This window comes from Spodoptera frugiperda, chromosome 5 (genome assembly GCF_023101765.2).
Source record: "Spodoptera frugiperda isolate SF20-4 chromosome 5, AGI-APGP_CSIRO_Sfru_2.0, whole genome shotgun sequence".
In the NCBI taxonomy this organism is placed as follows: domain Eukaryota; kingdom Metazoa; phylum Arthropoda; class Insecta; order Lepidoptera; family Noctuidae; genus Spodoptera; species Spodoptera frugiperda.
In genome coordinates, this window is record NC_064216.1 from 7,601,658 (window position 1) to 7,616,381 (window position 14,724).

General features: G+C 37.7%; 2 protein-coding genes across 9 annotated transcripts in view; one reads left to right on the top strand and one right to left on the bottom strand.

The window, feature by feature from the left end:
* Window positions 1-5,320, top strand: part of LOC118272066 (protein gustavus) — a 50,397-nt gene extending 45,077 nt beyond the window's left edge. For all 6 annotated transcript variants that reach the window (XM_035588375.2, XM_035588373.2, XM_050693949.1 and 3 more), the window contains 4 exons: window positions 147-268; window positions 410-671; window positions 1,377-1,632; window positions 1,929-5,320. In XM_035588375.2, coding sequence (XP_035444268.1) covers window positions 147-268; window positions 410-671; window positions 1,377-1,632; window positions 1,929-2,065 — 777 coding nt within the window. In that variant the 3' untranslated portion in view covers window positions 2,066-5,320. The remainder of the gene's footprint in view (window positions 1-146; window positions 269-409; window positions 672-1,376; window positions 1,633-1,928) is intronic.
* On the bottom strand, window positions 5,312-14,483 carry LOC118272067 (uncharacterized). Of its 3 annotated transcripts, none has more exons than XM_050693927.1 (18): window positions 14,278-14,483; window positions 14,098-14,186; window positions 13,953-13,996; window positions 13,317-13,499; window positions 13,110-13,204; window positions 12,806-12,924; window positions 11,960-12,394; window positions 11,424-11,849; window positions 11,104-11,223; window positions 10,632-10,676; window positions 9,913-10,551; window positions 9,528-9,671; window positions 9,022-9,205; window positions 8,350-8,710; window positions 7,836-8,001; window positions 7,171-7,366; window positions 6,649-6,781; window positions 5,312-5,966 (listed from the first exon to the last, which is right to left on the bottom strand). In XM_050693927.1, exons 1-18 carry the CDS (start codon window positions 14,385-14,387, stop codon window positions 5,832-5,834), a joined length of 3,624 nt encoding a protein of 1,207 aa, XP_050549884.1. In that variant the 5' UTR covers window positions 14,388-14,483; the 3' UTR covers window positions 5,312-5,831. The 3 variants fall into 3 exon arrangements, with proteins under 3 accessions (XP_050549884.1, XP_050549883.1, XP_050549885.1); XM_050693926.1 differs by having other exon boundaries at window positions 9,528-9,674; window positions 14,278-14,482; XM_050693928.1 differs by lacking the exon at window positions 11,104-11,223 and having other exon boundaries at window positions 9,528-9,674; window positions 14,278-14,482.
* Between the last annotated feature and the right edge of the window lie 241 nt (window positions 14,484-14,724).

The window sequence follows — 14,724 nt, forward strand, 5'->3', positions numbered from 1 at the left end:
TTACTCTTCTACCAGTTATCCTTGCCTTAAATTTCTTTCAAATATCTGACCGATATCACCAGGCGCAGCTAAGCTTAATAATTATTCAACAGAACTTTACCGCCTACCCTTACTTAACTTAATATCTCATTTGTTATGTTGTCTAGGCGGTAGTTGCGCGCGAGCTGGCGCCCGAGCCGCCGCGACCCGCGCGTTTGGACGCGCTTCTCGACGCGCCGCCTGCGCACCCCGAGCTGCAGCTGAAACACGCGTGGAACCCAGACGACAGGTACGAATTCTATCACGGTATGAGCAAGTAAGGATTGACTACAATCCGCCGATGGAACTTATTGTATTTTGAAATTGATAATTTGACATTTTAAAACCAGTAAACCGCTTCTATTCTAACATCATCATTATTGTTTTTCAGATCACTAAATATATTTGTAAAAGAAGAGGATGCTTTAACGTTTCACCGACACCCAGTCGCCCAAAGTACGGACTGCATCAGAGGGCGGGTAGGTTACTCTCGGGGCTTGCACTGTTGGGAAGTAGTATGGCCGGCGCGGCAGCGAGGGACGCATGCGGTAGTAGGTGTGGCTACAGCGCATGCGCCATTACATTCTGTCGGCTACCAGAGTCTAGTAGGCGCTACGGACCAGAGTTGGGGCTGGGATTTGGGCAGAAATAAGGTATGTTGGTATAACCCATAGCCTATATGTTACGTTATGAAATGTCCAAGTAGACAGAAATGACAATGCCAGATCCATCTCTTAGGGTATTTAGTACAAACATTAAAATTGGTTTACGAGTATGTCGGTGCCAATTTGCTTTCTTGTGTTGCTTTATTAGTAATAACTAAAAATATAACTATTAACTAAATGTCTGAAACATTTTAATCATATTATAATCTTTATTATCGAGGATCGCGCGACGATCTCCAACCACCGTAAGTGCGGGTCTGCGGACGGTGAGCAAGGGTAGCTCACCGCCCGACTAGAACCCCATCCGCGCGCCTCAAAGAGCCATCAGACCACCACAGAAGGGGTCCAGTAGGGCTGATGCTTGATCCGGAGCTGCGGACTACCTAGCGGGTTTACCGAGGCTCCGGCTCGAAAAGCAGGAGTAGGAATGGATCATTGGATGATTTTCCCCCCCTCAAAAAAAAGCCGTTTTACCCACAGGTTACAATAAACTATTTCCGTCGGTCTTAAAAATTAGTTTCCACTAGTGCGGCTACGAGCCTTTAAATATAACTGTGGTGCTTTTAAGCGGCCACGTTTTACGGCAATTGTATTTTTAATCTAGGGCACGATCTGGCATTGTCATTTACGTTTAATCACCTTAATGATCATTGATTTTATAGCAACAATTCATTTGAATCTGTCATGTTTCAGATTTACCACAATGTAAAGGGCACGGTGGGTAGTGGTACGACGTATCCCGCGCTACTAAGGCCCGACGAGCAGTTCCTAGTCCCCGACAGACTGCTGGTAGTACTAGACATGGACGAGGGAACGTTGGCGTTCTGTGCAGACGGGCGATATCTAGGCGTCGCGGCGCGGGGGCTGCGTGGCAAGACGCTCTACCCCATCGTGTCCGCAGTGTGGGGACATGCTGAGATAACCATGAAGTACATCGGTGGACTAGATCGTGAGTGTACTATTACTTCGCCTCTTTATATCAAGGTCCCTAACGATAAACCAAGATGTTTTTAAATGTCTATCAACTATCTAAGTTCCTGACTAATAAAAATGAAAAAGATATGTGCATAAAAGAATTGACCTAATCTTAGATGTGGCCAGTTGGCCACAAACAAGTTTCTTCTTTCCAAAAATGGTTCTTAGACCGTCAAACACTGCGACTGTCGAGGACTGTTCTATCATGTCGCGGTGGAATTTGTTCCCTTAGCGTAGAACGCGTTAATAATAAGTGGTGACGTGTTACAGCGGAGCCGCTGCCGCTGATGGAGCTGTGCCGGCGCGTGATCCGGCAGCGCGTGGGGCGCGCGCGGCTGCGCGTGGTGGCGTCGCGGCTGGCGCTGCCGCCCGCGCTGACGGCCTACCTGCTGTACCGCGCGCCCTAGCCCCGCGCCCCGCCGCCCCCACCGTCGCCCGCCGCCCCCACCACACATTAGATTTTCCTTCTACGATGCTTCATGTACTTAACCCGACGACGTGGACTGCGACGGCGCCTCGAGTTCACACAGAGATCGCGACGTTTTACCGAGGGCAAGACGACATTATTGACGAGAGGAGATCGGCCGACTTTCCTATGAACTGTAGCACTAGGACGACGCCAGCAGGAACTGTGATTCGACCGATGTAGGAAGATTCCTAACCGATAGCTAGTCCTTGTCTGCCCGAGACCCGCCGCAGTAACTTTGTGACTTAATACTTTCTGGATGGCGGCAACTATGCCTTCCAAGCACACGAATACGAGGGGTCAATACAAACAAACATAGACAAAGATAACGTTGTAGCAAGTCAAGTCTGTAATTAAGAATAACCGATTTTGTCCGACATGAAGTGTAACACCATAAAAGCGATAAACCTTAGATGAACTCAGGAATCATTCTGACATATTAAAATTTAGTGACGTAGTGTCGCGGTGAGCGTCGAGTGTACAACAAACATTTCATACGTCTGTGCGGTTTGCGTTTATACAAGTAATCGTTTCTAACATAGAACTATTGAGTTCACGCAACTCGAGGCCGATCGCGATAGCGGCACTGAATACAAAAAATTATGTAATTTATCATAAGCACACAAAAAATCTGTAATGTTAGATTTAGTTAAAATTGTTTTGACACACCCTGCAGTTTTTTCAACACGAATACCCCTACTTTTATTTTAATGTTATCTGTGATAATTTTACTTTAATGACAAATTGAAATCAGCATACATTTCTCTGAATTCAATGCATTAATTATGCATTACTCTTTCACAAGTTGTATCCATTCGTTGTATGTGGACTTTGGAAACCTCAATTAGTAGTGGTGATGGGATGTGAGCTGTGACCCATTCTGTTCTGTGAAGTTTATGGTGAAAGACCATGGTACTATTCTGTTACCGACAAATATGGACAATTTATATACGATAGATATTTATAAGACAAATGTGGCATTAAATAATGCCAAAACCTGTGTTATTAACATTGTTCAACTCTTAATGCAAGCCACATGAATAAAGCCATATTGATCTCTTTTAAGTGCGTTCTCTGCCATGGATGGTGTAAATATTTGCTGTCCATAGCAGAGAATCGTATTTGACTTGTTATTAAATAATTTAGAATGAACAACTGCAAAATATAAAAGTAACTCACGAGCCTCGGCAATTACTAATAAACATGTTAGAGATGTCATTGTTGTCATAACAATAGCATTACTGCGGGCCGCAGTTCCACGCGGCCCGCGATAGGCCAGTGTATCGTTGGCAATCTATTTTATAGCTCATTAAGCGACTGGTTTACTTTAGTTTAATGTTTTAATTCCTATTGTAAAAAATGTGTGAGTGTGTATATATTATACGACGCATCGCAACCATAACTAATGTGTCAGATTTAGCTATAATATTTTGGAGCAATTTTATTTTATTTCATTTCTAGGTTATTTAGACTGCGTATATTGCGAATCGTGTCTCCACAATGTCTTCTTTTGCGACTATAGGACTTATAGATGTAATTCCATGAATTCAGGAAAATAGTATTTTTCAAAGCACTATTAACAAATTTGTCAGCCAATTTCGATCCAATTAGTTGTATTGTAACCTTTATAAAAGATGTGTAAGTACTTCCATTTTAATAAGAGTTTTTCATAAATGTAGATTGTATGGCAAGGTAGACATCCCAAGTGGAGCTCACTTGTAACAATGTTAATATTCACATTTTATCTCCCTAAATAATTATTGTACATTTTATGATAAAATTTATTCTTACGCAGCGTGTCAGTAAGCTGCACTTTAGTATTGATGGCAAGAGTTTTATGTGAATATTGACAAACTGAGAATGACTAAGATAAACTGCCAAATGCGAGGAGTGTGAATGAGCAAAGTTAGCAAAAAGATATGGAGTGCACCACGCCATATCGAACGCCAAATAATCAATTAGCAATTGCATCGAAAATCCAAATAAATATATCCAGATCGTTTATAATCGAATGGTTAATAAATCGAATGTTCTATATAATTGTAATTTATTCAAAATATCGAATGTTTGATCGATTGAGCGTTCAAATCAACGCAAGTTGATTTAAAGATATATAGATATTTAAAATAAATTTAATACATTTATGTAGAAATTTACTGATAAATCACAACTTAATCTTTTGTTGTTAATTATTGGATGTTTAAAAATGTTGTATCAATAGCAATTGCCTGGAGAAACTAATAAATCCATGTTATTATTATTATTTCTATCACTTTTCCCTTGCCTTTTAGTGGAGTATCAGTAAATTTGTATTGTTATATTTAAAGCATATTCGATAATGTTTCTCCAAAAACTTCTCCAGACACTTTTTTATATTTATTGTACATAGTTCAGCCTTTTTGGCGTATATTATTTGCACATATTTGTTAGGTTTGCATTAAAAAAATAACTCTTTCTCTACTACGCATTAGTTATATCAATATAGAATATTGCATTATACACTCAACAGTAAAATATAATGTCTCATTTCATAACCATTCGATATTATAAATAATCTAGTTTTGAAAGTTCAATTTATAGTGTGACACTATCAATTAATCAATATTCCATTATGTGGCATTTGATATGGCATAGTACAACCGCAGAAATGAGAGCCAATGAGCGTGTCGTGTGGCGTGTTCGACGTGCTCGCGAATGTATAAGATACTTGCGTATGAGATATAATCATAATATAAATAAAATACACCAAGTTCGATGTATTGTTGACAGTCTTTTATAGTAAACCTCTCGAAAGGACCAACACTTTCCTATTTGAACACCCAATTTAATTGTTTTATGTGGATAATGTTATTGTTCTATCTCCCGCACTTCTGTCTACATCCTCAATATAAGGGGTTTACTGCAAAAGATGGTATGTATATTTACTAGCAACAAGTAACCACGTGAACTCTACGGATCGTCAAATTTAGTCCTGTATATATTAAAGATTATTATCATTTTGCGGTGTTTAATGACTTTATTGTAAGTGGAAATGCATTTTAGTTTTATAAGTTGTAGGCAATATTTTTAAAAGGTCATTTCTAATGGATAACTGCGATCTGCAGTCGAATCTCTTAGATACAATGATTAAAAAAAATAGGAAAAACGATTGGAATAATAAATATAGTTAAGAAAATAATAAATGATATAAATTAAACCTACTTTTTATTATTTCTTCATGCCCACTTCACCAAATATCACAATATTGAAACACATTGAAAGAGGTCGCAGAGGACGGACTGAATATAAATTATTTTTTCCGATAAATTCGTAAAATTATGACAACATCCGCTAGAAGAATTATATAATTCATTTGAAATTTCAGACATAACATAATTAAATTCCAAGTTTATATATTAAAAATATTACATACACCTAAAATACTGAGTAACATATTATCATATCTAATATCTAACTACATAAATTAAGACTTAATATTATGCATTTGCTGTGGATACATTCTCTTTACATGCTATGTCAAGACATTCTTAGTATTCTAAAGAACCCAATCGCTCTTGTAGGACTCAATACAGTAAATAACTGGTTGCTTAGGGTGCAGTACACCTTTGATATACAACTAGTACTAAGCACAATATGACTAATACTAATTGTACTACTGAATATTGAATACATCCACAGGAAATGCTATAAGAATGTTAAGTACCGGTTCAATCGCAGAGTGTGTGATGTTCAACAATAGTGTCGTCACTTATAATGATAGTGTTCTCCTCAGCGAAGTCCTGAGGCAGGTCTATTTGGGCGGTCAGTTCCTGCAGACCGCTTATCAATTCGTTTAGTGACGCCTAGAAAGAAGATGCAATAATTTTTAACACAATTATAATACATCTCCACTATATTTCGGAGATTTTATATTGATTAAGATGTCATAAATGGTATAGATAGGAGAGTATATAAAAAACGAAAATAAGTAACAATAAGATTTTCAATCTGAATATTAAATTACATGCCTCAGTTAAAAATAAACTATTGGAACTATTCAATACAATAAAATCCAAAAACACGCGTTCATTAATTAATTTGATGATATTCTTATAGTGGGCACAATCTGACGGTCAGACGTCAGTCTATGTACTGCTATAACCTATTATGAATATCCTGGAGTGTCTACGTAAAAAATGAAAATATCGAATTCACTTATTCGTTACTCATACACTACCATTAAGAATTGCATGCAATTTTATCTTCATATTATAGAAATGCATTTGAAATAGACGACTTATTTGGAGAATAGTATTCTAAAAGGCCGCCATTACAATTTAATTTCTTCAGGTTGGTTACCATGTGTTATCCGTTTTCAACACTACATATAGGGACTTAAATTTTTCAGATTTCCAGATTTACGAGTATTCATTTTGTACGAGATAACTTTATATCTTAGTATTTACGTCAAAAATATTTCTTGCAAAAGCAACAAATAGATAAACTTATGTTTAAATTTTGATTTTAATTAAAACATTTCCATACCTTTGTTTCCTTGAAATCCGCTATTTGATTGTCCATAGATGCATCTTCTCCCTCGAATGTTTCTGCTAACACCTTCAAGTGGTCGGGTAGCAGGGAAGTATCCAGCTCCCCATTTGATTCGTCACGGACGATCCTAAGGAAATAACGGAAATAGTTTTCAAATTGAAGTCAGCCGAATTAGAACACAGAGGGCTTGTTACGAGTTTGCTTTACGTTTAACGAGATCAAACCGAGAGTGCGTTCGGCGCCGAAATTGGCCGGTTGCAACAACCAATCAGAGCGCCGAACGCGCTCTCGCCTCGTACTAAGGGTACTGAACATTTACCCTATGTAAAGGGTTTTGGTGTCAAACGGTGTGGAGGATTAAGGGGAGGCCTTTGTCAAGTAGTGGACGTCTTCTGGCAGTCGATAACGACGATTCATGTATAAAATAAAATACTGACAGTCATCCAAGTATCCCATAAATCCAAACCTAATAAGGGGCTAGTAAAAATAAATAGTAGTAGTTAGTGGTATAGTTACTTGAGTATCCTACGGCGCGTGTACTCAGCGCCGGTGATGACGGTGACGGCGGCGAGCGAGGCGGCGGGCGCGGCGCGCGCGCGGCGCTCCAGGCGCGCCCACTGCAGCCGCAGGGACAGGACGTGTCGCGCGCGCCCGCCCACCACGCAGCGCGCCCCCGACAACTGCGAGCCCTCCGACACGCACTGGTATTGCACTGTCCGTGGGACATACATTCATTATTATGTTCTCAGACTAAAAACCATACACGTGCCAAGCTCGAGCCGCGTGTAAATCAAATAATTACATGATAAAGTTAAGAATTAAGAAAATAAAGTTAAGAATTTTTGGATGATTCAGCAAGTTATAAGACTTAAAACTTTTTATAGCACATAAAGTATGTGTCTCCTCAATCTCCTCCTTATTGGGAAGTCGATTAAAAAGTTAGTTTAGGGAACAAAGAGTAAAGATCGGAAAGGGTGGATCCTCCGACCAGGCGAGGTGATCGTGTCTGGCAGGCTTTCTGCCAACAGTTGCTAGTTGGGATTTTCTATCCATGTTCATATAACAAGTAAAGTTCACATGTGTGAAGTAGGATTTGTGTCGTCGATTGTCTATCATATGCGCATCATCTGACTTCTGTCATTTGTCATACGACACTAGAACAACTTCAAAGTGACACTTACAGTTGAAATGAATTCTGGCACACACGAAGGCGGGTGCAGTGGACTTGTTGAAGAGCTCCAAGTTGATGGGTTGTCGACTGACGGCCCGCACTAGTGCCGTGTCGCCGTACGTCACCAACCCCGACCAGCGCAACGCTTCACCACTCGCACACCCATACAGTTCGATCTGCAAAAATTAAAAAACCGTTAACGTAATTTGCGCACGCAATTTTAATAATGGTTTAACAGTAGAATAGCACACACATATATATATATATAGATAGTGAGACATATTTATAGATAGTGAGACATATTTATAGATAGTGAGACGTATTTTATAATTGTGTAACTTACTTAATTAAAAAAAAAATCGACTTTCAATACAATAAAATATTCAAATAATCTCACTTCATTCATAGGTTTGATGATCTAAATATTTTCGAATTATCGTTCTTGGTCTTTCGAAAAAAGTATTTGATTTAACTAGTAGGCAACTAGCCTATTCTTAATCTTATGACCAAAACAAATCACTTACTTTTCTGCAACATTCGCTATTTTTTTCGAACACTATGCGCAATGTTGCTTTCTGCGGTGCATTCGTTGTTGGAGAATAGACTATAGGCAATGGGCGACATTCACATGGCCCAAATGGTACACAGTATATTCCTCTAGATTCTCGTGGTAAATCTATCGCGAAACCTTCTCCCATGATTTGACATCGGATGTAGATTTTCTTATTTGTTGCATTCTTTAAGCTCAGTTCCTTCCTACCAGCGCGCACCCACGACATAGAACTGTAATTAGTCTTTATGGGAAATGTTTTCGGCTTCTCGAAGCCTCCACATATTTCTAGTGTAGTCTTATTCCCAGATGTTATCTCTTCAAATATGAGGGTCCTGTAAAAATATATGAGAAATACGTTATTGTTTATAGACCCAGGTAGTTAGGACTATCTGCAACCCACCAGAGAGACGGGCGGACTTTCCGGTGATCCAACTGCGGTCATTCTTTACATAATATGGTTATCTATGTTTTCAAAGTTGTCTGCTAAACAGCAGAATTATTGTAAACCTCCATCATGGAGGAAGACTACTGCTCCACAATGGAATTATCTTTTGGAGTTATAAATTATATATTTCTTACTTTTGAATTTCTCCTAACCTGAGTAAACTCATAATATTGCAGATAGATAAATGGATATACTTACGCTTCAACCGGATCACCAGAGCCAGTATATAACAAGCTCACAGACTTGGACGAATCAGGTCGAATCTCAAACTTAGTTGGTGCTATCTTAAACGGAAAGCTATCTGCCGTGGAATTCGTTTTGAATTTCACTATCCATATTCCTGATATTGAGCCATTGTTACACAACTCGATGTTAGTTGGTTCTGTAAAGAGTAAAAGTATATAACTAACTAAATTTTATCAATGATAACAATAAAGTCATACCATAAATCTCTCATCTAATAAAAAAGCTATAACATCGCATCAAAGTGACGCAACACGTGTAATACCTTAGTCAGTGGTGTGTTTGATTTTGTTCTGCTACCTACGCTGCTGCGACTAACCCGTTTCATGCGTCAATTTAAAGTTGTGGGGACCGCCCCATGTAGCACCGGCTAGACAGCGGATCTCAACAGCAAACAATGATGAGCCGAATGTGACCACCATTGCACATTTTTTTTTTTTTATGTTGTTTCTTAAACTCACCATTAGTTAGTTGCAACTTGCTGGTAGGAGGTTTGACCACCAGGTTCACGGTACCAACGACACCCACAAGGTCGACCTTTCTCAGCACACTGTTCACTCCAATCAAGTTCACATTCATCATCCCATTGAATGTCACTATTGAATCTGCTGGAAATATAAATTATAGTCTGTTAGTTTAATTACAATCATAATCAGGCACAAAGTATATTCTGTTGAATAATGGCCTCCCATTTAATAAGGAATTTGTCATAATGCCTCTGTCGTCTTTTAATGACATACAAATGTGGCCCCGGTTTCTAGTATTTGAAATTTTGGGTACATTTAGGTACATTTCTTTTTTTTATTTAGTTCTTAGACATTTAAAGAAATAAATGAGTATACCTACCTATTTCTATGTCGGCCAATTTGGGCGCATTGAATTTGACTGTAACTCTAATAGCGTTACCACTCGTCAGCCTACAAAGCTGCTTGTTAGTTGCTTTACCCTTACTCTTCCCAGTCTGCTGCCCTTCATCAGTCGACCCCTGACGGTCCATCAGAATCTTATTCACATCACTCTTCTTTATTTCTTGAACGTTTTTGATCGCGAATATACTGTCGCCCTCTACTACGGATAATTCTAACTGCAAGTCGGTAGGGCAGTCACTTATAAGTACAAAGGACTTTACGAGCGAACTATTCTCTTGTATCGTTGGGAACGTGACTTTGTTGACGCCATCACAAGACATAGCTTGTATAACAGGCATCTTTATATTAACTTGGATGTCGCCTTTTTGTTCCACGTCGCCGTCAATAGACGCGTCTTTGAGCAACATAGTGAAATGCAATGTTGTGTTCATTTCCACATTAGATGTTATATGTAATGTGATTTTCTCAGATTTGCCTGGAGACAGCAACAGAGGCATACGCGGAAGCTCGATCGTGAGGTCCCTGCCCTCGTTTGGCAAATCGTTAAACAGTAATTTAGCAGTCAGCCAACTGTCTGATAACGTCGTCACTGTTATGGTTACAGGACAACTGACACCTGAAAATAATAATTTAACAGTTAGTATATTACCCATTTTTATGCGTAACGACAGTAATTTACATTTAGTCGTTACTTACCAACATATCCATCGGCGACCGTGGTTCCAATTTCGACCCATTGCTCTAAAACGAAAATAAATAATTAATAGTTTAAAAGGCTTTATTAGATTCCACAGCAATATTATAGATAAAAACATGTTTATAAAATTCACAAAACTTAGCAATTAGCATACTGATGATTTTGTTTTCAAATATACATTGAGAATAGGTAAATGAACTACAAGATTTTGAATACAATGTTACCTACTGATGTTGTAAAGAAAACTTGTAGTTTGTTTAGTGGTTACTGGTGCAAAAAGAATAACAAATAAGAATGATGCAATGTTGCAGACAGATTAGTAGATTAATCACTTTCTAGCCAGAGAACTGAAACCTGAGGACACTCAATCATTTTAGGATTGGTTCTCAGTACAACCAAATGAGATCAGAATTTTAGTAAGATGATGTGTTAGATTCCCACACAATGGTGAATGAAGCGAGGCCCACAAACCTTTAACCAAGCCCTCCTGTTTCAAATGTTTCTGTTGCATTACTTCGTGCCAATCTACAGACTTATCTAACTCTTTATATACTGTATTTGGGGAAGCAACATGTGACGTATTGGCCTCGCCTGAAATATCAACTAGATTGTTACTACAACCAATCATACCCTGTTATATACATACAATACATAGTTTTCTTTATAAGTTTTGTGCTATAAAATATTTTGAGAGATATAGACTTGCATAGTTAGGTATGCAACTATACCCTATCAGAGAATACATAATATTGCTAGAAGTCTATATCTCCTTTCAATATCTTATTATATACCTTTGCTGGAATGTAATGGACTGTCACCAGACTTAAAACTCGTAAAGTTTTCTTGAACAGTGCTGAGAGTGGATTGACTTTTACTCGATGGTGACTTGGAACGGCCACTTTTCTTGGACTTTGAATCATCAATTTCGATCAACTGGTCTGTATTGAGAGAATGACGAGTTACTATGACCGCTGGGATCTCTTGCTCCTCATTGGTTCTATAATTGTTCTGGCTTATAACAGTGGTGGCAGTTCCTGAGGAACTGGCTGCCTCAGTCCTCCGAGTATCCTTTAAATAGGTGACCGGCAGCTCCTGGTTATTCTTCTTGGATTCTGGTATGTTCATGTGTAACTCCGTGAGTGGTTGCTTCTTGTTCAAGTGTTTCTTCTTGTTGTTTAAAAGCAACATGTCTGTTACACTTACATTGGATTGTTTACCTGAAAGACAACATATAAAATTATAAAATGGTACTAATTTATTACAAGTGAGACACATTAAACACCCGGATTTTAAGTGTATACCTATAAAAAATAGTATTGTTATTTACCAAGATAATCAGCAATCCTGGAAATGCTCAAAGAATTTTCCGCTGATCCCTCTGTATCTTCACTCACTAATCTCAGGGAAGCTTGCAAATTCTTTAGCAACAAGTCAGTTTCCCTTGTAGGTACAGGGATATTCTTTTGTGGTGAGACAGAATTTAATGACATTTGGACATATTTCGGTTTATCAGGCACTTGGCTCATGAAGAATGGATTTTGTTTTGGTTTTACTTCTGGAATGTTGCTAGTTGATGGTTCAGCTTGCTTCTCAACTTTTGGCATTGTGAATGTACTCTCCGCTGGAGGTGGAACATTGCTTTGTTTCTCTGGAAAACTGTCCATGATGTTACGAGGTTGTCTCACTGGTATGCAGTCTAAAGTCTGGTCTATTTTCAGTAAATTCTTGTCAGATCTCAATGAGTCTGAGTGTGAGCCAGACACTGAAATGGAATTCCGAAATTATTAATACAGAATACAAAAATTTTAATTGATTGAGATTATTCATATCAATTTAGGGAAAATTGATAGAGATTATTATTCTCCGTGTAGACTCCACATGACCAAAATGTCAGGTGCATTTTCAGCATTTACTTTCATACTATAAACTTGTAATACAAAATCAAAAACATTCAAAACCCCATTGTTATAATACTTTTTCTCAGCTTTTTCATACTTTGATTACTGCAGAAAAATGTTCTGTTAACATTTTTCAAAATCCTGTAAGTGGATTTTAACACGTTAAACGCCATGGGGGACACCAGGTGACCGACGTTAGCGGAGGATTTGCCTTCAACAGTTTTCTATTGGCAGTTAAAGACTTAAGAAAAATATATCTGAATAATGTCTTATACCTTCAGTAATGCTGGGCATATAGGATCTGTCTGGACTATCAGTCTTGCCCAGCAATTTGCCAAACTCTGGACATCTATTCTTGAAGTATGCACCCACAGATAGATTTGAGTTATTCATCCTGAAAATCAACAATATGAGAGACCATTCTTCATTTCAATTAAGGCACAAGAAGATCTAAAACTGCAATACTTAATATCACCGTTTCATAATATAACCATCATTTTAGTATGATCCATACATGACTTGTAACACTGCCTATGTGGTGAAAACAATGAAAAAATTATGTATTGCAAATTAACTTACGAAATACTATCGGCAAAGTTTGTGTGTGTGCTGCTTGGAACAGGTAACGGAGCTTCCCTTACAATCAAAGATGCTTCATCAGCTGTAAGATCTCTCTGTAATAACAAATAGGGATGTTGACAGAGAATAAAAGGACACAATATTTTATTTACGAATTAATATTTTGCCCAAACTAAAGATATTAATAAAAAATACTTTCATGTGTACCTTGGAATGAAACGAATAATTAGTAGCAATGGAATGTCTCATAATATCTTGAATTTCTGAAGTCTGTTTATCCATCTGGCTGGTTAGGCTTTCCAAAGCTATGGAGTGACGACCCAGTGGCATTGCTTTGAAATCGTCAGCTCCTGTCGATCTACCAGTCATTTCACCTGGATTGAATGCTGTCTGTAAATTAAAATTTTTGTCTTTATTTAGAAACAATTATAACTGTATTCAGCTGCAATTCGTACTGATTTATCAATATTCAACTTAATTGGCCTGCTGAGCAGCTGAGCCTAATATGAACAAGTCACTGTCAAGACATTAGCAGAGTCCTAGAGAGCCATTGGATGCAAGTTCGGAGTGGTTGTTCAACACAGAACACTAAGAGGCGGCCTTTGTCCAGCAGTGGACGTATTATGGGTGGGTTGACGTTAGAAAAAGAAGAACAAGCAGAAGTTAACTTGTGCCTTATAAACATGCATGAAAAAAGAATCATTAATGAATTTACTTGTTATTAATAATTGAATTATATAATAATACATATTCGTATTCTACATCGTCAAGTTTTATAATGTTTATAAAATTGTAAGCCATAACAAACTTCAATGTTAAAACTAATGGATAAGTCATACTTACAGATTTACTAAGAGACAAGTCTCCCATCCCAGACTCTCCAAAGCCTAAAACACAACACTCTCATTCAATATACAGAATTCACTAGGTACTTTTAAATATTTTGATAAACTGATCTGTATTTGAGAACTTATAAGTTTAAGATTACCTTCAACTCTTTCCAAGTCCAATATGCCAGAAGACGACTCACAGTTATTGATATTGGATCTATTCATTGATGCTTGAGATGAGGCCAAGCTATAGTAAAAAATAAACATTTATAACAAAGAAATATGTAAACAAAATCAACATAAATCGACAGTTTCATCATTGTGATGCGTCTACGTACCGTTTCAAGTCTTCGTCCGTAAGCAGTAAACGTCTCGGCACGTTGAAAGATTTGTCCTCCGCTAAATGCATGAGTCTCTGTATTTTATTAGGAGTTAACGGATTATCCATTTTTATACAATACTTATTTAACTTTCCAATTGTATTTTTCACCTGATCGGTTCACGAAGTACTTTCGTTACTTTTCAAATGTTTTGGATGACATTATTTTTAAACGCTTCAATCAAACTTATTCGACCTCTAGTCTTTTAAGTTAGATTGGAATACACTTTTTTTCCATTGGTATTTTTCGTGAGATAAAAAAACATTAATTAATTGAACAACTTAAATATTTTAATGATGATTTTTAAATTCTTCTTTATTCATCAATCAAAACTGCTAAATAATAGATAGCTTGTGATTGTGCTGCAAATGTTTACTCAGTATTTATCCGAAAAATAGCTTATTT